Here is a 25,316-nt window from a genome sequence, read left to right on the forward strand (position 1 = left end):
TCATTATTAAAATGTTTATCTCCTTCGTAAGTTTTCCTGTATTAAAAGTGTCGCTCACATTATTCTTGTTATGCAAAACCACAGCAAATGGCAAAAGGTCAATAGTAGCCATCCAGATTATCAGAGAGTCATTGTAGCAGTTTCATGGCATATCAATGGTGAAGGCTTTTATTTAATGATAGTTCAATGGAGTGGCTGGGAAATAAATATCAAATGCAAAACAAATGCAATGTGAAAGGAATGCAAGGATTGGGGTTTTTTTTTTCACTTTGTAGGTTTGTTGCTCTAGCTCATTCTATCATTTGAATCCCGCTATTGCTACAGCAGATGTTTTATCTCCTCCATCTCAGATTATGTATATCTGACAGTTTTGAAGTCTTTGCAAGTATGATTTGATTATATCATAATTTCTTTCTTTTATAACCTTCAAAAATTTTTTTCAATTTTTATTCTGGTGGAAGAGTATGGAAATGTACCATTTCAGCAAAAAGAAGTTCTGGACTGAGATGATTTTATAATGTGACATACTTTAAAACTGAATGTCTGTCCTGAGAATAGAGAATTAGATCTCCTTGAAGCAGTTTTGACAAATGCTGCTTGGCTTACCAGTTGTGCATTGGCAACAAACAGGATTGTTGAGATTTTGCTGTTTTCTTTCAGAAGTGTCATATATGTGAAAATAGCACAATGCTGTGGTAGTGATCCCATATGTTTGAGGGAAAGGAAGGAATTGTGTGCGATGTGTGGCAAGCTTAAAAGTATAGGGCAATGTTAAAAAGAAGTAAAGACTGAGGAAATTAATTTAAAGCAAAATATATTAGGTACATTTCAAAGTCCAGGAAAAAAAAAGTCCTCTTTTTTTCCTGGCTTTCTGTTAGGATGATATGAAATTAAATATTTGGATTTTTTTAATTTATTCATTTATTATCATGAGTGATAATAAACTGAAAGGGCAGGTGGTTCAGTATGCAGTGATGACATTGTAGAGCTAACAACTTAAATCTTTGTTTAAACCACTTGGATTGTTGTGTATTTCAGTGCTAAGTTACAGTTGTTTCCCCTAATTTTAATATTGAGTCAGTTTACTGAAACCATTTTAAGGGTTAGGAAGCTAATTTTGAACTGGACTGGAGCGTATTTCACATATGGACTGTGGTTTTAAAATATTTTTTAAAAAAGTATTTCCAGTAGGGATTTGTTGCAATTTAAAATAGCATTCACATTTTTACTTGTTTGGGTTTATTGGGCTGCTATTAAAAGACAGAGTTGGCTAGCAAAACGTAACTGGTTTAGATTACTGCATCAGAGTTTTAAGATTGATTTATTAATACTGGCACCATTGCAAGGGAATAATTAATTTTCTGTAAAAATCATTTAATATGGATTGCTATATCTATGCTGTGCATTGCTGATTTTAGCATGCTTTAACCTTGCTTACATTTTTGAAAAAAAATCTCTAATTCTTTTTATACTATTTTACAAAGTATTATTTAGTTCTGTGTGTATGAGGGGAGAAAAAAGTGATTCTGATATTTTCCTTATTTGCTGAATTACCCTGTGTGTAGCAGAGCTGAGAAGGAAGCTAACTGAATAATATTTGTACACAAACCAGGGGGTGATGTTGCTAGTGATGTACAAAGTGTGTTGGAGGAGGCTTTCCAGGGCATTTGGTAACTGACAGGTGACATATCTGTTAAATAGCTGAAAGATACAGATGGAAATTCATATCTCAGTTAAATTGAGAATGTGATAATTAATAAATGTGGTAATAAGTGTTTTATATTATCAATTTTTTATCTACACAGGAATTATAAAAGCTGCTTTAAATGTTAGTTGTTTATCAGTATGTGAGCTAATGAATTTGTAAGGTGGGGGAAAATAAAGTAGAAGGAATAGTTTAAGATACTTGTTTACTGTGTTATGAATAGCCATAACCATAACTTTCAGGATTTTCCCTGAGGTGTTTGCAAAGTTTTTAGTGTGCTGTTATTACAGAAGTTGTATTGCCATTCCTAGACTCCAGCTCCTAGAGTAAAGCGGAAGAGGGAAAAATTAAAATTCAGGGAATTTTTTGACTGTGTTAATTCAATTCGCACTGTGAAATTTCCTCTGCTAGAATTCAATCTTATTTAAGGCTTAGTAAACTCAGCATCTATTGTCTTGACCAAAAAAAAAAAAAAATCAATTTAACAGCTTGTTATGTGATCTATAGTATTTAACTGCAAGACTGAAGAAAAATGAACAAGGAGGCAATCCACTGCTCCACACAGTAGAGGCTGTCTGAACCTAAGATGTTTCCTCACTGGTAGTGTGACTTGGTTTGATGTGGAAGAGAAATGGGAGAGGGGAATGGAAGGCTGGCAGCCCAGGTGTAATTTTTGGTGGTGTTGTGTCCCATCTGTTTTTGTCCATACAAATCCTGAGCTCTTCAGTGATGCCCTGTTTAGGTTGAAGTCCAGGAAAAACAGCAAGTAGAACAAGTCCTGGCGCTGCCCTAGAGAAGGTTAATCCTGATTTTTAAAATGCTTCTCTGATTTGAAGACTATAAACACATTTTGTGACACTTTTATGTTCACAGTGAGTGTCCTAGTTTTGTATCTCTTGTTTGCAAGTAATAAATGCAAAATATCTTAGGTTTTTGCCTGGGTGCTGAAATGAAGTACCTGGTGTCTGTGTGTCTGTATTTGGAGTTGCTGATTATATTCTTAAATCAAATAAAGAACAGGAAAATATTTTTCCCACCTGTGGCAGGAGAATCCAACACACCTGAGGGTTTGAAATAGAGCAGGTTTGGAGTTTAAAGATGTAAGGGAGCTGAGTGAGATGGGGGAAGAGGAGTGTCTATGGAGAAAGCAGAGAGATGTCAGCTCATGAAGCCTCCTGGAGACCCTGAGCTGTCAGATCTGTCAAGGGAGACACTGAGGAGTTCTTGTTCTGTAACAATGACTGGTAAAATAGTTTCCTGAATAAAGACTTTTTTTTGGTTTTATCCAGATGACATAAAAATGCTTATTTTGCTCTTATTACTTACTGCCTAATTTTTTCTTTAGAGCTAATTTATGAACAAATTTGGCTGTTTTTTAATAGCTATAAATGTTAACAAATGTGCCATGCTTTCAGGCTCATCCTAAGTCTGAAAAGACACAGTCCTCATTCTTGTACCTAAGTCCATGTCTCTACTGGAACATCTTGGAAGGACAGTGGAAAAGCAGTCAACTTTCATTTAAACCCACTAAGTAACACTAAAATTTCTAATGCCTATTTGTAGTTTAAACATTGTTATGTTGCTAATGCCAGAGGAGAGCGGAAGGGGAGGAACAATCTGACATTGAGTGGTAAAAGGAGTAGATTATCTGTTTTTATTTTAGCTGTGTTGATACTTGTTCAGATATTTGAGTTATTTGGTGTTGAAAACACTAAAGAAAAACAAGTAAAACTGACAGTACAATTCCAGTGCTGTGTTTTTCTGACCAGAAGCTGCAGGAACATTTTAAATGGGCAAGAGGATTAGGTTTCAGAGAGGTGTCTTTATGTTTGGCCTTTGACTCTAATTCAAGTTCTCCTTCGGGAATCTTCAGTGACTTTCAGCAAGGCATTGGTTTTTGAGAAAAAATTGTATCATTGTCTTTTGCGGTCAAGCATGACTGCATTTTTTGAGGTGTTTATACAGGGAGAAGGCATAGCCCTCTTTCTCTCTGCATTGGCATTCTTTTCTGGTTTTGTTTTCTTTTTCTCTGCAGCTCATAAGGTGAAATAATTGTAATATTTTAATTCAGACTAATGTGCGTATTCATAGTCTTTATTTTGAGTAATGAGCAAAGTGAATTAGTAAATATGTTTACAGATAAAGTCCATCACCCTTTAACCAGTGGTATTTATCTCTAATTTTTTTTGCATCTTTTGATTACAAAATGCAATCAAAATTTTGAACTGTGAAGTAAGAACCTGCAAAGGCAAGATATCTCACATTAAAAGTTTATGACACTATACTTAGAGTTGTGTACTTGCTTTGAGATTTGAATTTGAAGCTCATTTTTACCTTTTCATCTCCTCTGATAGTTTAGAGATATAACAGATAGTGTGGCTTACTGTCTACACATGAATTTAAATAAATACATACATTTGGAAGAGGTAGTAGAGAAACACAATAAGAGTTTTGAGGGATGTAGACCAGCAATCACCAAAAGTTCTTTGTGTGGTGGTATGATTAAAAATCAAGGTCAGTGCTGGGAGAAAAGATGTGATTTTGTGAGTATGATCAATATTGATAACTGGGTGCACATCCGGTGTCCATGCTTTCAACACACAGCTGCAGGTCTGGGAGGAATGGAGAAAAGTGCCACATAGTCATGGCTTAAGATGTAGTCTTAAAAAAGGTGACTTAAAGATCTCAATCATATATGTCTATCATAGAGAAGGAGGTAATTATACAGAATTTTTACAAGGGAATAATACTACATGGTACAAAGCTCCTCTTTCCTCTAGAGGAGGTAAAATGTAAGAACCTCAAATGGCTGCATGCTGAAGTCAGGCTGATTTAAATTAGAAGTAAGGCACAATTATTTGTCTTTAACAGTGGGCTATTAATCATTGGAACAAATTACTGAGAAAAGTGGTGGGAACAGACAATTGCAATAAATTATAACTTCCTGAGGAATTACCACAGGATTCAGTTATTGGTTTCACCAAAGAGGCATATTATGGAACCCAAATACATTATCTGAAGGAAATTGAACTCAAGAAGTAGCATAGGACACATAAGGCTGGGATATTATCAGCTGTGTAATACCAAAGCAAGGCCATAATTGTAAACATAGCTACAGCTCCATCATTTGTTCTTACTTCATAACAGTATCATTAGAGTGATTTGTTATCCTCTTGTCTTTTTTTCAAAGAACGTTAAGGAAATGAAAGCTTTTGGATTGTTATACTCAGACAGAAATGAGGATAACACAAATTCTACAGCTTTGCTTACTTTTGCAAGGAGTCAGTATAATTTTGATAATAATTTTTCTGTCAATATAATCTGGTATCTTTTGATTTTATTAAATGTTCTTCTCAAATGCCAAATGCTGATTGTTGTAATGAGACTTGTAAAACAGCAGGTTGCATAAAGCTTTTTTTCCAACCATTCTAATAAAGACAAAGCTGTTTTTCCTGTGGACTGTGTAATTTAGATTAATTTCTTACAAATCTGTAGATAACTTCTTCTTACAATATTTTATATTTAGGAAGGATCTATTAATTGTGTTAAAAAGAACTAAAATCAGCTCAGAGTGTTTTGGATACTTTCTAAGAGCAATAGCAATTTTCCTAGCAAGAGACTCAGTCATGGCCTGATCAAAATAGCTAGACAAGAATGAGAGTTCAGAGCCAGCAGCAACAAAGAAATCAACGAGACATTTCAAATAAATTTCCTTGAGAATTTTTGTGTCTAGAAACAAAATATCTGAATTTAAATGGAGAGCAGCTTGAAAAAAAAAAAGTCTTGCCAAGCTCCCCAGCAACTGAAGGAAACTTCATTTTATACACACTGCTTAATTAGGCAGTAGTGTTTGTGTCCAAAATGAGACAAGCAGTCTGTTGTCCTTTGGGTTGAATGCCTCCTGGAACTGTTACTTGAGGGACACATTCCTCAGGAGCCAAGCTGCAAGTAGAGCATGGATTACATTCTTTACTTGGAAATTTCTATGGCTGTGGTGACTTTTTCTCTGAAGCCATTTAGGAGCTGGGCTTGGAATTGTCTCTTTTCAGAGCGTATGGCCCCCGTTCCTGGAGACTGTGTGTCGCTTGGATAAGCCAGTCCTGCAGCCCTGGCAGAAATACCCAATGGTATATAGACCTTACTATTAAGTAAACCAGTTCACCCTCTCAGCAAATGGCTTGATTTAAATCCTTAGCTGTGAAAATCATATATTCTATTGCTCTCTTCAGATTCTGTATACAGCCTTTGCTCAAAACCAATTAGTAGAGATTAGTCATTTTGTCATAATGTTGAAAAGGCACTGAACTACCGTGGTACTATAGCTGTAAGAAAATACCCACAGCTATAGTATAAAGCATAAATTTCATTAATCATACTGGTGATTGCAATGTCAGCCCAGCTCACAAAATGATATTACTGAACTTTTTACACTACTCCAATGTACCTGATTTTTTTCTAGATGCTAAAATGGGCTTCTATGCTATGTACATTCATATAACTGTTGGCCTTTTCCATCTTTCTTATAATTTGATTGAGTAAAGGCAATGCACTTAGATGCATCACTGCACACTTATGATGATTGACTTCTGTTCTTGGGTTCTATTATAATGTTCAGTAGAAGTAAAATCTGACCCAAACCCTCTAAACAAACAAAACAAAACATCCATCAACAAATTTCTAGTAAATATGTATAATAACCTAAGGATTATCAAACAGGATAACCGCAACTCATTTTGTTTAGATGTCTGCCCCTTGTCAAATATTTTTAAATACTGGTGTGAAATATGCTGATTAAAGCACAGTGGTTTTCTCCATTCTCTAGTATAAAATCATAAAATCATTTAGGTTGAAAAAGACTTTAAAGCTGCTCAAGTCCTACCATAAACCTAACACTGCCAAGTCTACCATAAAAACCACAGCCTTAGGTGCCACAATCATGTGGTTTGCAAAGAGAACTGAATTCTTCTGTTCAACTTTATTTTGCACACTTATCTTAAACACTGCAGTTAAAATAATATTTTTAATAGGAAAAGATGCTTCTTGTATTCTGTGAACTGGAAAGTTTTGTGTCAAACAAAGTAAAGCTTGGTGAAATTTGAGTGAAGAGCCTTGCCATCTAACAGAGGTCAGTGCCAGATACTGTGAAGAAAGAAAAAAAAAAAATCTGATGCTTTCTTAGGGAATTTTTGAATTCTCTGCTTTTCACCAAATATTTGGAAATCAGCTCAAGCCTTGAAGCCACATTTATATCTTTGTATTTGCCATGACTATTGTCCTGAGAGAATGTAGAATTTGCCTCATTGGGGATATCCAGAAACAGACTGGACCAGTTTCTGAGCAATTGGATACAATTGCTTTGAGGAGGAGATGGGACTGCATGACCATCAAAGGTCCCCTCCAAGCTGAATTGTTCTGTGGTGCCATGATTTAATCTGCTTTCCAGATATCCGAGTCAAAAGCAACAAGTAAAGGGCTGCTGGGAAAGGCAAACCTGCTCGAGGTTTTTTGGTGGTGGTTTTTTTTTTACTGTTAGCACGAGTCCTTGTTTCATCTCAAGTAAGTAGTAATATTGTAATTTTGCTTGAATATTAAAGCAGCAAGGGAAATTTGGAAGGCAGGAGTGGCCATAACTTCAAGGTTCAAACTAAGGAGAGAGGAAGAAGGTAGTCATGGAGAATATGGCCAGTAGGAGAATAAGCCTGGCATTATAAGCTGATATTAATGGATATGGATATTAATAGAATTAGCTCAAAAAGCTGGGGTTAACCCCCAAAACCTCCACTGCTAGTCATAAAAACCATTAAACAGATTCTGAAGAATTTTATATTTTTAGGCATTCTGTAGATGCTTAATACTGCAAATTATTATGGCTGCTGGTATGGGTTATGAGCTAGTGGCTTGATCGTGGTGACAAGAGGGGATGGTAGCAGATTTCATATGTGCTTGTTATGTCGATCTCCAAAAGGTTAGCAGTAAGATGGGGTGCCAAAAAAAAAAGCAACCAAACCTGGCAGATACCCAGGGGAATTTTTTAAGTCTTTCAGTAATAAGGTGAAAGGGATTTTTCTTTTATTTATTTTTAAACATTTATTAGACTCAGCAATAAATCTGGTTTAAGTGACAGTGTAATGCTGGTGTCCAGCAATTAGCCTGCACTTCCAAATTGATACAGCATTTGCCTGTGCGGCCTTCACTTGGCTAATTGGCTGCCTTTCCTTCTTTGCATTCTGTTGTGAGGGTATGATGACAGTGATTCAGCATGTACAACACAGGCATAAAAAAATAATTTAATGCTCCACTTACTCAGCAGGCGTGATTGACACTCTCTTGGGTGACTGCTGCAGTAGAGCTGGTCGGGGGAGCACGTTGGCACATGCTTTGCTCTAACAGTGAAGCCAAGACAACTGTTGTAGTACAATATCTTTTTGAAAGTCAGAATGTGGTAAAATTATTGAATATGATTGACAGCCTGAAGTAGACATCTCTCTAGATGGGTATCTAGAGCAAGAAAGCACGTAGTAAATGGTGATGACTCCTGCAAGCAAAGAGCTGATCCTTTACATTTGCATGTGAGTGAAAAGTAGATTTATTTTGTTTGCATTTAGCAACACCATCAGTGCTTTATAAAATAAAATAATTTGCTCATTAATCAATAACTTTTTCTGCAATCACATGATTTTGAAAGCAGAGTAAGTTATTACCCACAGCATCTAGGATTGTTTTTCATCTGCTGGGTTTGCCACCTTTTTCTGTTACAACTCATCCAGCTTTACTATTGACAGAAAATTCTCCAGGATCATTTTTCATTAACATTTTTGTTAATGAATAAGCCAGAAGTGTTCAGAGGAAGTTTGCAAAGAGAAAATTGCTTCTAAAATACATTACTTTCTATTACTGTAGGTGAATTATTTTGTATTTTCCAAGTTTCTGCTTAGACAGGAAATAACAGCTTGGTAGAACACTAAATGGCTGAAAGTGAAGCAACAGGACAATTTCTTGAGAGTACTTTATGCAGCTAAATGGAAGAGTGTTATTTGAATTTCATGGTGTATTTTAGAAAACATTTCCCCAACTTGCTAGTGCCTCTGTCAGCAAGGCCTTTTCATTGCTTTTGTGTTCTTTTTCAAGGACCCTCTTTCACAGTGGCTAAGAGGTGCTTGTGAGCTTGCTTCTGCAGAGCCATGCTTATGTTAAGGCAGCTCCAGGAACAAAAGGTTTGCAGGATTCAGTCCCATTTCCCAAAATAGCCTTGCAAGCTTTTACAGCCACATGGTATTAGGAAAGAGAGTTGATACCATGTCAATTTTGCCCACACAGCAAGACAATATGAAAAGGAAATATTTCTTATCCTCCTTTCCCTTTCTAAGAGAAAGTTTTGAAGAGCTTTAAAAAAAAAAAAAAAAGGCCTTCTCTCTAGAAATTATCAACTTAGGGCTGTATCTTCTAATGAAAATGTCATGACTGTTCCATTAGGAAATCATGGACAATGCTTTGCCTGCTAATGCAGGAATGCAATTTTTTCTTACTGGTACATCACATCAAAGGACAATTGAATTAAAACTGAAACACTTAAAATGCACAGAAAGTTGTTTAAAATATCTGCAAAGAAGTAGCAAATTAAGGTATTAAGAAGATTATTATATAGATAAAAGTATTAGGTTGTAGTAGTCACTTGGCAGTGGTGACTGACCTGTAGATTGAGGAGTTTTCTTAATCAAGTTTAGTCAAACTTCAGCAAGTGACTAAACTTGACTAAGAAGTTTAGTCACTTGTGTGAGTTAAGTAATAAAATGTCATTGAAATTCAAAAATGACACAATTTCACTGTAGACAAGTAGCCACCTTAGAAATAAATTTTCCCCATGACTCCTTACTAGCATTTTTAGAATTCTATGTACAATTGAAAATGGTTTCTGATCTTATTCAAAATTTTAATGTTAGAGCAATTCTTTGCTCCTGTATTTTTTTTTTCCCTGAGGAAAACAAACTTGCTTACACTATCAACTTGTGTTCTTAAATTTGCATGAGCCAATGAAGAAAATGAAGACAATTCATTAAATAAATTTCCAACTGCTCAGAGAAAACTCTTCTCTACAACAGAAGCTACAGAGGTTGTCATTCAACATTTAAAAATAAATTACCTGGATTGTTTCACTTATGGGACAAAATATATACAGCAGAGGCATTATATGTTATGGTGTCACTCCAGGTTTTAAACAACTTAATGAATCTGTGTTTCATCCAAGGTTTGTGCATTATATAAAGATAGCTATCACTATACAATATATACATTGTGTGCTAGGTAGTCTTGTGTTACTGATTTTGTGAAAGGGGCTACTAGAGTAAGGTGCGACACAAAGCTGTTATTGAGTTTTGCCACATAAGCATGACATTGGATGTGTTAGTTCATGGGCTGTGACCAAGGTAGAAACTCAAGGCTTTGTGGGTTGCAGGCAGAGAGATGGAGGATGGGTGGTTTCAGCCAAGATCCCAGGGGCAGCAGGAACCAGATAGTACAAAAGGGAAATGGGAGAAAATAGGATTGAGACCATTTCAGTAGGTGTGAAGAGACAGAGAGGATGAATTTTGATGGATGTTTTATCTGCATATGGGGAAGTGAACATATCTACATGGGTCTATCAGTGTGCATGCACACACACAAATACAGGTTTTAAGTAGGTATCATAAATACTGCCTGCAGTTTTCAATTCTTAGTTATCAGAGGTGAATGTGGCCTTTTTTCCCCAGTCTAAGTACTTTGTGCTTACTATTTATTTATTATAGACTACATTTCACATTTTTTCATTTATTTCATGTGATGATGTTTATGCTTCCTAACTTGGAGGACTGAAATTTTTCTACGCAGGAGAAAGGAACTGAAGCTTTAACACTATCCATAGAAAATTCTTGTTTAGCTCATTCACACTGCTCCAACTTAGTCATTTTGCTTAATACTCATTACATCCTAAGTTCCCAAATATATAGTTTGTAAACAAAACCATAAAAAACGTGTTTATGAATGTGTATTGGAGAGAAATGAACAAAATATCACCTAAGCAATAATGGCGATTTATGTTCAAATAAATGTTTGTAAATGCTTTCTTCATAGCATTACATAGTTAGGTTCTCTGTTAAGGTGGATAAATATCCATTTGTGTGTAAATACATACTACATATTCTTTATAACGTTGTTATTATTATTGTTTTAGATTATATCTTCCATTCTGCTTTAACGTAATCATGCAGATATTTCAGGTCAAAGGTTCACTTTTTCCTTATCATTTATAGTTTTATAAATTACTTTACAGAATTAAGCTGGGTGATTGTAGTCCTGAACAGGCTTCCTAGGCATTTAGAACTGTCAGTCTTCCCCTGTGTTTACTCTTGCAGTCTGATGCTTCTTGACATGCTGTTTTGTGTTTTAGACCATTAGAGAGGTTTTGTTCATTTGGAAGAATGAGATTAAAGAGAACGCACCAGCTTTTCCTCTCCCCTCCTAGACCCTATAGTTCCTTTTGATTTAAACTCAGATTTAAAAAGAAAAAAAGAAAAAAAGGGAATTTTTTGAACTAAGCTAAACTGGAGAAGTCCACAGAATTTATTATCAAGGGATGTCTCATCTCTCAAACTAATACAAGACTTTGCAGCTATTGATTACATGCTAAGGATGCATAAACTGTTAATCATGCGTGGAGGCAACAGAATAAATGTACTACCAAGAGAAAATGGGCAAATAATTGTCAGTAGTGCAGTTATATTTATCTGTTTACTACACCTATGATGCAGGGGCAGCTGTGTTTTGCATCCAAAAAGATAATTTCTAAAAATATATTGAATATCACCTCATTGCTACTGAAACTAGTGTAGTAGAGCTGATTATCTAAGTAATAATTCAGATGTTTTCTTCAGCTCCCTGAAGTATGTGATCAATAAGAAATTTGTAAGCTGGCTTAAAAAATCAGTCACTAGATGAAGTGAAAGGAGGTAAAACTCATAGATTTTCATGCAATTGCATTATAACCTTTGTTTGCACCAAGATAAATCTGTAATGTTAACACAGTATAAATACCATAGTTTCATTTATTCTGGGTTTATATTTCACATGACAAACAAATGGACATACTAATGGAGAAAAAGTTAAATTTTTTTTGTGTTTGCATCCATATTTGTTTTGTATTATGTGTGTGTCACACATTTGAGAAGGGAGATGCCCAGCAATCCCTATGATTTTTATCATGGGAATATATACCTGTTAATTTTTTCCTTTTTATCAGACTGCAGAAAATACTTCAAATTGTACTACTTCTGTCAACTTCATTAATTCTCTTACTTTGATGTTCACCATTTCTTCATGCTTCTAAGTTTAAAAGGATTAAAGGCCTGAGTTTTCAAATGTGGCTGCCTAAAATCAGGTGTCTTAAATGCTGATGTGAAACAAGACCTTTTTAAAAAACGACAAACCAACAGTAAAAAAAAAGAAGCCCAAAACAAATGAAATCAATGCAATCAAACAAAAAACGCTACTAGCAAGTAGCTTAGTTAGACTTTCCAACTTAGATTTATCTATGTGACAGGTGTCCTGTTTAAATAGATTCTGAGAATGAGGGAGTTCAGGTACTCCAACAATGGAATAGTATTTTATTCCAATAACTTTTGAGAAGGGCATATTGATGCCTTATATCATCCTGCATCAATATTGATCCAGTTGGTAATACAATGTAGTGTGGCTTTGGGTTGGAATACACATCAAATTGTAAGAAGAGAGTCCCTGCCTAAAGGTAAGTTGTTCATGAACTATCACTATGCAGTAAGAATTGGGGCCCATGCTGATAACTATTTTATGCCTTTACTTCCAAGATGTCTTTAACTCTACTTGGAAATGGTCGAAAATCTGCCAGTTACAGACAAGAAACTTCAATAGGATTGGCAGGAATTATTCTGTCATACAGACTGGTTTATGAAAATCAGACTGAAATGCATGACATTTTGGGCATGTCTGAAGGATCTTCCTGTATTATCATCATATTGTTAAATAATGGAGTTATTGGTAGTTAATCAGAACTAAATTCTCTTGGACTTGTAGGTTAATAATCCTTAAAACTCAGGGGCTTCATCCTGGATATTCTAGTACAGCTCACCTTACCTAGGGATTTTTGTTAGTTTTGTTCATAACTTAACTTAATTACAGTTTGCTCCTTTGACAACAGCACATTACCCCCAAAAGTGCAGAAGTGATCACAGTTGATGTGCATAGTTCTTGCTGAGGCTGTGTCTTGAAATATTTAATTCTAGTTTGGTCCTTTTTAATGAGTCATAAACTTCTCTGTTCAGCAGTCCTAACCAAGTTTATGATGTGAGGAATTTAGTAGTTATATAAAAAATCCTTTCTGCCTGATTCATCATTTACTAATAATAAAAGTAATAATTGAGAGCAATGCAGACAAAATGAGCAAGCAAGAAACCCTTGTTTACTGTTTTCTTACTGCACTTCTGACCGTTATTCCTATGTGGGTTGTGCTTCCATCAGCTCTTTTCCCTCTTACCTTTCTTCAAGGTTCTTATCAGAGGTCTTTCAGATAATTCTTCACAGCAACAGGACTGTAAATTTTTTTTTCCTTTGAGTTTTGGGAGCATTTTGGTTTTATAGGACCTTGCATGAACTGAGAAAGGAGCAACAACCATGGTGATATCTTGGAATAATCCTCTTTTATTTCCCACACGCCAAGGAAAGAGTCACCCTAGAAAGGTCAGGAGAAGCCACAGGACAAAGAGGCTCATGTTATTTTAGAAGAAAAGTCCGGGAAATTCCAGTGGCTGTTCAGACTGAGAATATTGGAAGAAAAGAAGGGCTTCTTTTTGTCTATGTAGTTTTTATTTTAGAAGGCAAGATAATTAAAGGAATCTTAGTGAGAAACAGTGTTCTTTAAATTATAGGGTTATTACCTGTACTTTTTAAATAATGGCCATAGATTTGCTTTTCTATAGGAGAGTTTTCATTTAACATAGGCCTTACATCTCTCTGTGGTTCCCTTAAATGGAGAAATTATCACACCTTCCAAGTCCAGTTAATTTTCACCTCCAGTGTCACCAATGAAGGCCACTTGGTTTGCTTTTAAACTTGATAAACTTGAATTTCAGTCAATGTGATTAAAGCAGAAATTGGAAGTCAGCTCCTCAGTGTAATAACAGACTAGAAAGAGTTCAAGGGGGAGGAAGGATCCAAAAGCCAACCCAAATTAAAGAATTGAATACACAGACAGTGTATAGAAAGGATATGCTGGTTTTGAGAAGCACCATCTTTATTTGAAATGTTTGTGTTCTAAAATTTGTCCAGTTTTTTCCATTTCATGTGAACAAATGTGCATTCTGGGTTCTTATCAGAAGATCTAATTCTCCCACCTCTGCCAGGTATGTGGAAATTAAACTGTCTTGCAGTCAATATTTGAGATTTCTGAGGAAAGGCAGCAAAAGCAGAGCACATGTCACACTTTGCTAGCCTCTTTGTATGGGGCTTTTTCACAGCTTTTGAGACATCTGTTTGTCTCTGACTGACAGCAGGCTAATACGTATTATCATTAAAAAGAGGTTCTGAGGAAATGCATGCTCTCACCTTGCTGCTTCTGCAGCTGTGAAGGCTTTTGTTTTCACTCCCATCTCTGTGTAAGTGAAGATAATTATTACAGCGACCTGAGGAGGTCGCTGGGGTGAGAGAGAAGGACAAGAATCTTGTTTCTTGATCAGAAGGCTGAATTTATTGATATATGATATATAATACATTATTACTATACTAAAGAGAATATAGAGAGAAGTTGCAGAGGCTTGCTAAGCTAAGAATAGAAAAGAATCTAAAACAAAGTTCTGTGTCCCAGGACTCTGTCCCCAGCTTGCTCCTGTGATTGGCCCTTAATTATAAACACATGGAACACGAACCAATCACAGGTGCATCCTATTGCATTCCACAGCAGCTGATAACAATTGTTTACATTCTTCTTCTGGGGCCCTTGCTTCCCAGAAGATGCAGAAATCTGAAAGAAAGGATTTCTATGAAAAAATGTCTGCGACAGATAATCTCTACAAAGAGGCTTGATATTGACCTGTCATATCACGAGTTGCTTATCAAGCACTAAAGAAATTGAATTTCATTTTATCTGTTATCTGGAGAGTCTTATTAAATCATCCTGCAGTTGAGAGGTTGTATGGGGTCAACAGGTTCTGTCTCTTTCACCATCTATGCCTCTATTGTTAACCTTTGGAGAATTACTAAAGTGTTCTTTATTTTATCACATAAGGTTGGGTTAAATCTTCTTGATCCAGAAATTGTTGTGATTGAGTGCCATATGCATGTAATTTTTTTGCATGGTTTCTGGATAAGGATTGAGCACTTAGTAATCTGTACAAACATAGAGATCTCTTATCATTCTGATTTTTCTGTTGTTTTGGTCTTCTCCCAATGCCTCTGTTTTTAATTGGCTCAATGAGGCTAAAACCAGTCAGATTGGATAGTAAATCCGAGTCAGTGATCACTTGGTAGTATTTGTAGGCCAAGACACAAAGCAGGGGTGAGGAGGAGGGGGATAACAGAGATGGCTATTGCCAGGTGTGAGAAGCAAAGGGCAGAGGGAGAAGTGGCTGCAAGTAGTGGTGGAAATGGGAGGAAGGTCATGGCAGCAGCCCATGGGCGGGCAAGGTCTGGCAGGAGGGAGCCTGTCATCATTAGTGGTGCTCATGAGAATCTAAAGGTCAACCTTGCCACCACCAAATCAACATATGCTTTGTTGCTGGGTTTCTGTTCGAAGAAACTCTGCCAGTCAGGATGTTCATATCTAAGAGCTTGATGCAGTCACAGGATATTGAAGAACTCCCTACAGCCTTTTATCTGATGGAGAAAAAGTCTTGAAAAAAAGAAATAAATTATGAATATCATCTCCCAAAAAATTTAAATTTTCAATGCAAGATTTAATGCAAAACAAAAAAAAAAGCTATTTCATTCAAATTTGAAGCTCTCAATCAAGAAATCTTTCTAAAAGAATAAGCCAAATTATTGTTTTTTAAATAACACGTCCTTATGCTCAGATATTCAATTAGTGTCTGGGCACTGTTATGCTTTTTCAAACTTGTTCTAAGAAAACCTTTAAAAAAACACCCACCAAACCTCTTTTTAAAAAAGGGCTGGAGTGTAGGATTGGAGTTAGAATTTGGGTGGAAGCATGGATTGTACATGAGCTTTATGAATTGCTGCAGCTGGGTGTCTGATGGCCACCAGTGACCTGGCAGCTGGGTTCAGCTTTCTCGTGGCCCTGGCAGTAATTTGCTTTGTAGCCTTGAATAAGCTATTAACCTTTTTTGCGCCTCTTTCTTTTCACAGAAAAGTTTAGCACCACTTACATGTCTCACAGGGGTAATTGGTAAATTAATGTTTGAAACATATTAAGTGCCTTCTGCCATCATTTCTGACACTCCAGTGGACAGGTTAGAGATTGAGCAGGTATTTTGAGAGCATCTTATTTCTTCTGTCTTTGTCATATGGTGCCTATTTGACACAAGTAATTCAATAAAGTAAAAACTCGTGCTTAAAAGTCCATGTATTTTGGATAAAAGTTCTTGACGTGAGAAAAGATGGGAAGAAAACTGGGAAGACAAGACATGAATTGAATTATTGGGATTTGCAGTACTCAAAGAGTATCAAGAAATAAGAAGATAATGCATTAATTGAAATAAAATCCCTGTAGGACTAAAGAAATGTTTAATTGAAACTCAAACCCTAAATTGTGATGGGAAATGGAAAAAACATGGAGATGAACACTATTTGCTCCCATCAAGATCAAAGCTATTCTTAATGAGATGGTTGAGATCTTTGGGAAGCCTACTCAAAAATTCAATAGTGCTTTTTTCTGAGAAAAGTAATTATTCGAAGATTGCTTTTTACTGAGGTGTTACAGACGGAGACTTTGTGGTGTGGTAGTTTAAAACAATTGGTCTTTACCTCTAGAGATTCCCAAGATGAACATTGCCCAGAAGAAAGAGTAAAATTGCGTTTTTAAAGCATCGTTTTAGGAGCAGTGGGACAGTTGGCAGAGTTTACTAAAGCTGTTGAGAGACTCTGCAGACTTTAATTACCATCTCAATATTGCAGAAGTTGTTTAATTTTTGCCAAAGAAGGGAATAGTTGTGAGAAAGCGAGATCACACTCTGTCTTTCATTCTTTCCTTTTGACAGGTGAATAAAGGATGCATTTCAGTATCTCCTCTGATGCTGTGACACATTTGTAAAATTTGCATGGAATTGTAAAATAATTTTTCTTTAAGTTTAACAAAGCTTTTATTTTTTTTCTTCTCTCTTTGAAGTGCTGTGCAGCATAGTGTAAATGCAGTTTAAGTCTTGTTATGAGAGATGCAAGATGAAAATGTTTTCTGTTACTGATTGGTGGCTTCAAACTATTGAGTTTCAGACTTCATGGTCAGACACCAGGTGTTATGTTGTTTTAATTCCAATAAATTTTGAAGTCAGGTTTGAATTCCATCTCTAGTGGGAGTGGTTGAAAGCACAAATTGGAGTAGGAGAACAAAGAGAAAATTACTAAAATGAGAAAAATAATTCCATTTCAGAAAGAAAACTTAGCCTATAACACATTTCCTTGGTGAAGGATATGTTTACTCTTCTAGGCCTCAAACTCTGAATCAGAGTATTTATAACTAAGTTTTGCACTGTCATTCATAGAAGAAAAGGGCTGATTTTGTATATAACTATACATAAACATGTATGTATATATGTATTTGTCTCAACAGTTCTCTTCATTCGTGGCACTTGAGTGTGTTCAGTTTTTCCCCTAGTGCTTGAAGTAGCCAAGAGAATACTCATTCTTTGAAGACCCTTGTCAGCTCCTTCAGTAGATCTACTATATTTCTACTTTTTTTTCTTTCAATGACCACCTCACGCCTCTCTCTACTTGCTAAAGCACCAGGCACTGTTTTCTCTATAAAACCCTGTTTTTTCTCCTTCTCTTCAAGTCTCTTATCTCTCAAGGACCTTTTCAATGCTATCTTTCAGTTTCAAATGTCTATTGTTACAGTACACTGTGTTCAGACAGCTACTACCCAGGAAGTAGTCTTATTTAATTGCATTTTTCACTGTATATATGATAAAGAAACTTAATGGCAAAGATAATATATGTGCTTGTTCAAAATGAAGAAAGGATAGATCAAGGCAACAAATAGGTGAAATTTTTAATCCTTATCATTCATCATGTTGCTAGGAATACCTTTATGTTATATTTAGAATTCTGTTGTTTTGATGGTTGAAACTAAATGTTTGCAGTTTGTCTGGCAAACTGCATGCTGAATACATTACACCGATTCACATTTCCTTATTTCAATATACCATCTGTGCTTTTGGCTGATTTTTGTCTTGTTGGAACTCATGCAAGTTACAAAGAACAGTTATACTCAGAAGGAGAAATCTTATATTTCACTTCCTTGAACAATCTTGACTGTTTTGACCTTAAACCAGCAAGGACACGCGGCTGAAACTGTATCAATCACAGGCTTTATTTTCTCTGGTGAGGAAGCATGTACTAGCAGGGTATATTTTCAGTGAAAGTCTTGTATATACAGACACGGTCATGATTTTCATTGTGTAATCATTTTAATTAAGTTCAACAAATAAAGTTACTCTTGCATGAGGAATGAATGCACTGGAGAGGCAGCGAAAGATTGATGACAGCTTGGGGAGCATCACGTACTCTGCTGGTGCAAATGCATGTGGGGAGAATAGCTGAGCTTGGGGAGCAGGTCAGAGATCACCTGCTCAGAGTAATCATGGTTTTGGGGTTTTGGAGGGATCAGGATGCAATGTGAATATCCCAAAGCAATTTTTTTGTGCTATTTCCGAGGGGTTTTGCTTGAATGAAGAGCTTCATTACTAAAATAATAAACACTAATTAATATCTGCATCGTTTTTGTAACTGCTAGTTTAGTAAGGTAATTAGTATAATTAGTATACAGTGTTGCTTGGTGGCATGATAAATCATGATGTAGTAAATGTACACTCTTTACCATTATGATGTATTATCTAATTTACACAGGTAGATAAAAGGAAAAGGGTAAGGGGGAAATCAAGAAGGGAAGCCAGTAGTAACAGCTGGGTGGCCTTTTGGTCACTCTCCTTGCATCTGTTGCCTGTATTCTCAATTGCTTTGAATTGCTCCCCTGATAATTAACTATTCTTTTTCTCACTATTGCTGTCTCCATCACTGATTACAGCCAGCAAAGACAGGACAAAGAGGAATGAAGTAAAAAAAATTAAGGAGTGTTTTCTCCTCCTGTGCAAAGGATAATACTTGCCTATTTATTGGGCGCTTCCTTAACTCTCACATCCCTGAATGCACCATCCACCAGCTACAGTTCAGTGCCAGATGAAGAATGCTAACATTGTTTTCTTCATTATGCTGTATTTTCTAGAACCTATGAGAACACCCAAAACACTGAAGATTGCTGAGATCCAGGCCAGACACATCGCTGTGGACTGGGAATCTCTGGGGTACAACATCACTCGTTGCCACACTTTCAATGTCACTATATGCTACCACTACTTCTGTGGACACAACGAAAGCAAAGCAGACTGCTTGGACATGGACCCCAAAGCCCCTCAGCACGTTGTGGATCGTCTGCCTCCCTACACAAATGTCAGCCTCAAGATGATCTTAACCAACCCAGAAGGGAGGAAGGAAAGCGAGGAGACCATTATCCAGACAGATGAAGATGGTAAGTTAAATGTTCTTATGGAAATTACATCCAAGTCCAGTCTAGGCAGGTGGAAGGAAATGACATTGTGTGTTACGATATGTATCATGAAGGGTGGAAGTTCTCTTCTATTAATGTATTAATTAGCCCCAAAATGGCAGCTATGAAGGTATTATAGCTGTCACCCCGCATATGTAGCCAAAGCTGTCCATGCAGCACAAGCCAAACTGGATCTCTCTCTGTGTCTCTTTCTCTCCAGAAAAAGGGGGATGGTTTCCCAGTCTTTCAAATCCTGTGTTAATGCAGGTGATAAGAAACATGTGGTGGTGTTAGACTTCTTCACAGTATTGGACATTGTATTTGAAAATTAATTCTGTAAATAATATTTAAATATTGAGTTCAGTGCTTAAAGATGCTATTCAAGATTTTAAACCTCTGTAGCAAATATATTTGAGCAAAAACTTATGTTGCAGGTCTCAGAATACTGTATCTATTAACTATTTGAAAGCCCCCTATCAAATTAAAGAATTACTTTGACAACTCGGGAATTAACTCAGTGATCTGTTTAGGTCCTTTCCAACTCCAGATATTCTGGGGTTCCTCTTTAAAATGCTTTCAACAAAGTTTCAACAAGACAGTTGAATTTACCTCAGTTGTGAAAAAATAAACAATAGAAGTAGACATGTTAATGGTGACACATTCAGAGGTTAGGCTATGAATCTTGGTAACAAAGATATGAAAATAAAAAATTATACTTCTCTCTAATAATATTTAAAATGTGGTAACAAAAACAATTTTTGTTTCTTTTTCTTATGTTTACATTTTGTGAAAACACTGACAAGAGCAAAATGTAAACAGATACTTCCATAAGTAACAAAAATAGAATACTTGGACTAATGCAAGACTGTAGATAAACAAAAAGGTAAAATTGAAAAAGCTAGTGTGTTTACTTGCCTGCAAAATAAATGAATGGGAAATACAGCTTTATATAAGAGTCAGTGTTAGAATCTGGTAGTGCTGTTTTTCCATATATTTTCAACTTTATGAGAAATAAAAGAGAAATATATTTACTGTTGCAATAAAAAGAAAAAAAATTATTAAAAAGGTAGAATATGAGGAGCTGCAGAAAACTATAGACACATAGATGCATCATATGAAGACTTAGTGATAAGTACTGTATGGTTGCTACTTTCCTTGAACTTAAAAAGAGTAGTAGTGATATTGTTAAGTCCATGGAAAATGGATTTCTTTTCCTTTTTACCTGGGTTTTCAATAAAGGTTGTGGTTTCCAGTGGAAACCTTTGTCTTCTTAGATGTGTGGAGATGGCAGATGGTCACAGCGTCAGTACCTGCCAGGAGCAGAGTCAAGTGAAAACTTTGTCTCCCAGTTTTGTTGTGGATTTTTCTTGGAAGATGGTGCACATAAGGCAGGTTTTGGTCTCAAGCTGACACACCAGTGTGCTCTCAGTGAACTCAAGTCGAGTTGGCTTTGGTGTCTCAAGTAGTGTAGTATAGAAGAAGCCTCACCCCGTGAACAGAAGTTGCCAGGGTAAACTGATTGAAGCAGATGTTGTTTTCACAGAGGGACTAATACATTTTAAAAGGTATCTATATTAAGTTGTGCTGGTGATAGTAATGCTTGTGACCTGAAAATAGCCTCCTGTGAGCTTTATTCTGTGTAAAAATATTGAGATTTTGATTTTGTGTTACTGATTGATTGAAAGTTTATGTGCCATGTCTTCAAAGTTCGGGGCTTGCAGACAATGTACAATACTGAGAGGTTCACACCTGAATCCTTCCTTGAGCTATCACAGCAATAGTAAACTAAATCCTGTAGCTGACTGCTTATGTGTACAATGCTAATTTAGTTCCAGTCTCAGTGATCAAGTATCTGAAACTATTTCCAAGCACAGTTTGAAGCCTAAAGTAAGGACTGGACTAAGAAGATGAGAAGTCCAATTATGTGTGTGATTCTGTGCCCTACATTTCGTGTGTGGTCAGATGAAGCTGCACTGTCTTCATGGTTTTTGCAGGTTTCTAGAGTAAGCATAATTTTAATTATATCATGGAGGCATTATCAGTGATTCATTTTGGAGAAGGAATATAGAGGAAATAGAGTGTTGATCTGCATTTTTGCAAATAACACTAGTTAGAAATAGCCCCTGATGACATGTTTATCTGAAACTGTGCACTCATTTTGTATACTTTTCATAAATAGAAACTTTGAATACTCCAGATGACAACTGATAATTAAATTTTTGTTAGTTTTTCTGTAGTGTGGGATTCTTTCCAATGCTGTGGTGTTTTTTTTCCATAAGGTACTGCTAAACAAGCAAAAACTTCATAGACTCTTAGAGTTTGAGATGCCTAGGCCATGTTTTCCTATCTCTCTTCCCCTCTACCATTTTGCCCTCATCTTCTGGTTTTTGTCATACTTCCCCATGCTTCCAAGCTGTCCCTTTTGTCTCTTCAGTTGTTGTGTTTTAACCTTTCCTTTCATCTCACTACATGTTTCATGTCAATTCCTCCCTTCTGCTAGGTTCTTTACACTTTTCTGAACTTCTAGGATTTTCTAAAAGCAGAGTACTTTGGACTTTTTGAGGCTCTTCTGTGAGACAGGAAGGATCCCTGTTTTTCACAAAGGCTCACATTTATGTAAGGCTGTGCAGCAGGGCTCGGGGTCTTTCAGAAATGGTCAGATCTGTCAGTGTTAACTCAGTTGCATATGATACCTGGAACAGAGTTAACTCAAGAAATAATTAGCAGGAGAATGAGATAAGATTCAAAAGCTGTACTTCAGTTCTTTGGAGCTGTGGCTGACCAATGAGAAAAGTTTTAATAACATGTAATTACAGTATCTGCAAGATAGCAAAGCCCAGGAATACTATGACAGTCTGAAAACAGTCTTTCTACTGACCAGAGCTAGATCTGAATACTTGGTAGTTTCAGTATTTCTATTTAGCATGGGAAGATGGAATTAATCTTTAAAGTATATTTTTGTACTTCCAGGAAGTTGTACTTCATGTAAAAATAAAACCCCTGAATGAGACGCTGTTAAAAAAGTTTTGTAAAAAGAGGGTAATTTGGAAAAGAAGGAAATTTGTGTGTGTTTTAAAAGCTAAACATTTTTCACTTTGGGGAGAAACCACACAGCTACTTAGTTTTGGAAAAAGCTCTTCTGAGTACACAGGCACTTGGCATTATCTGTGCTATGACAGGGACTCAGTGCTTTTCATGGCTTGTACACAAGATGTGCACTGTTTGAAGAATTTGATAAAGGAAGTAGAGGAAGGCTCGTGCAACCTGGGGCTGCATACATGCTGGGCAAGGACAGTGTTTGGCACTTTGAGACAAAGCACAATAATCAGCAGTGAATTTATCACTTAGCATGAATCATCAGTGTGCACGTGTTTTTGGAGCTGCATGTTGACCAGAGTGCTGCCAACTCAGAGGGACCCTTTGTAAAAGCAGTGGATGAACGGGATTAAAGCAGATAAATGCTTCCTTAATTTTTAATTGGAAACAGATGCAAAAGGCAGTGGATTAACAGGACTAGTGACATTAGCCCTGAGAGAGCAGCTACAGAGAAAGCAAATTGTGTAGCTCAAAGTGTTCAAAGGTGATTTTATAACCAGTAAGGGAGTGTGTCACCTAACAGTAGGCAAACAACTAATTGAAAAGGATCACTTGGAATAGGAGAATCCATTTTGGGGCTTAAAGTGAAAGAGAGCTTTGGTCTGGGGCAAAGCATGTGCTCATTGGACATAAATGAGGTCCCCTGATCTTTCAGAGTCTGTGGCTCATTTTGCCCCGTGCAGAGATATTGAGAGCTGTGATGCAGGGTTAAGACACCAACTGTCCAATCATTACTCATGCTCCTGGGAGAGGTCCAGCAGGCTTGCCACTCTGGGGAACAGCAGAGGAAGAGGAAATGTTATAATTAGAAGACAAAAAATAAAGAGGAAGAGTGAAATGCTTTGCATACTCTCTAAATGTGTGTCCTGACTTCAGCTGGGATAGAGTTAATTTTCTCCCTAGTAGCTGGGACAGTGCTGAGGTTTGGATTTAGGATGAGAATGATGTTGATAGAACACTGATATTTCAGTTGTTCCTAAGTCGTGTTTATACTGAGTTGAGGACTTTTCAGCTTCTCATGCCCTGCCAGCAAGAAGGCACAAGAGGCTGGGAGGGGATGCAGCCAGACACTGACCTAAATAGGCCAAAGTGATGTCCCATGCCACAGAACATCATGCTCAGTGTATAAACTGGGGTGAAACCCGGCCAGGGTTCACAGCTGGGAAAACAGCTGGGCATCAGTCTGTGAGTGATGAGCAATTGCAATGCACAGAGTTTGTTACATATATTCTAATTATTTTATCATTGCTCTTCTTATTATTTTCTTCATTGTTTTCTGCCCCATCCAGCTGCTGAGGGAGGAGTGAGCAACTGGCCGGGTGGAGCTTAGCTGCTGGCTGGGCTTAAACTATGACACTGGGGCTGCAAAGGAAATGTCAGGGGGAGCATGTACACCACTGTCAATATAAAATCAGGTTTTTTCCCTAACAATCAATAGTATTTTTGTTCTTTACTGCAAATAGTCTAACTTGAGGGATTTCCGAAGAAGTAATTTTTGTCACCACTTTTTCTGCAAATGTTCTTATGGTAAAGACCAGTAAGAGCAGTTCTGGTTTTCGTTTTCATTTCTAATAAACAAAATTTTCTTTTATTTAAAACTTAATCTCCAGCTGTAGTAAAGTGTAAAGTAAAAATAGCAGATCCCTCAGAAAAAGCCAGTGGAAAGGTGAACCATTTTTGTTTCTGGTTGCATTTGAACAGGGGTTAGGAAAGATTAACTGTCACCATCTCCTGAAAATGAGCTTCTACTTTGAGAGAAAGGCTGTAAGATTGCTGCCATTATGCTGCCCTTTTTGATTACAACAAAAGAATTTTTCCCAATATAACCTTACATTTTTCTGCACATAACTTTTGCCACAGAGCACAGTAATTCTGTGCATGGCTTTCACAGAGTATAATAATAATAAAAATACTCTGTTTACATACACTTTCATTATTTTGTAGCAGGAAAACTGAAACAATATAAATTCATTTTTATAGTGGTTGGTGTCAGTTAATACATTGTTTTTCCCGAAATAATGTATTGTAATATAAATTTCCTGTTAAGACCATGTAGAACAACATTTAAGTGACACTATTTGTGAATAACAATTTATTTGTGACTGTGACATAATTTAATGCAAATATATTGGTCTAAAATAAATTGGTATGATGTCAGATTGATGGTTTGTACTTTCATTATGCATAGTATTTATAAAGTCTATAATTCCACATGCATATAGAAGAAAATATTATCAGCTATTCACTATATGAATATATAGTTTTATTAAAAGAGCTCTGGAGATGCACGCAAATCATGAAAGAAGAGCTTGTGTTGTTTGCACTATAAAACCTTGCTGAGATTCCCTTTGAATTTTTTTTATCTTACTTTTTCATATATATGCATTTTATGTTTGTATACTGTTTTACTGTTTTGCTTGATTTGGTTTGTTTTTGCTTAAATTCAAAATCTCTTCTGATATCCATATATTTAAACCCACCTAAATTATTTCAGTTCTTCAGAAAGGTGTAAATCCTGACTTGTTGGAAGTTTAGCATAGAATAATACATGGGAAAGAAAGTGTGTTTACTGTTGCTGTCACTGAGAGATGGTGGGGTCACACTTCACAAGGTCAGCAGATCAGAGTCTTTTTTAAGAGAGTGTGCAGAGGCCAAAAGGTCTGAATTCTACTTGTCTAGCATCTACTTAAACTTTTTGAATTATCCAGATGATTATGTTAAGTAACATACTTCACCTTA

General features: G+C 36.3%; 1 protein-coding gene across 3 annotated transcripts in view; it reads left to right on the forward strand.

The window, feature by feature from the left end:
- Positions 1-25,316, forward strand: part of PTPRK (protein tyrosine phosphatase receptor type K) — a 382,880-nt gene that overhangs the window by 271,445 nt on the left and 86,119 nt on the right. For all 3 annotated transcript variants that reach the window (XM_058802159.1, XM_058802160.1, XM_058802161.1), the window contains exon 8: positions 19,161-19,463. In XM_058802159.1, the coding sequence (XP_058658142.1) occupies positions 19,161-19,463 (303 nt within the window). The remainder of the gene's footprint in view (positions 1-19,160; positions 19,464-25,316) is intronic.

The sequence above is a fragment of the Ammospiza caudacuta genome, chromosome 3, assembly GCF_027887145.1.
Source record: "Ammospiza caudacuta isolate bAmmCau1 chromosome 3, bAmmCau1.pri, whole genome shotgun sequence".
NCBI lineage: Eukaryota > Metazoa > Chordata > Aves > Passeriformes > Passerellidae > Ammospiza > Ammospiza caudacuta.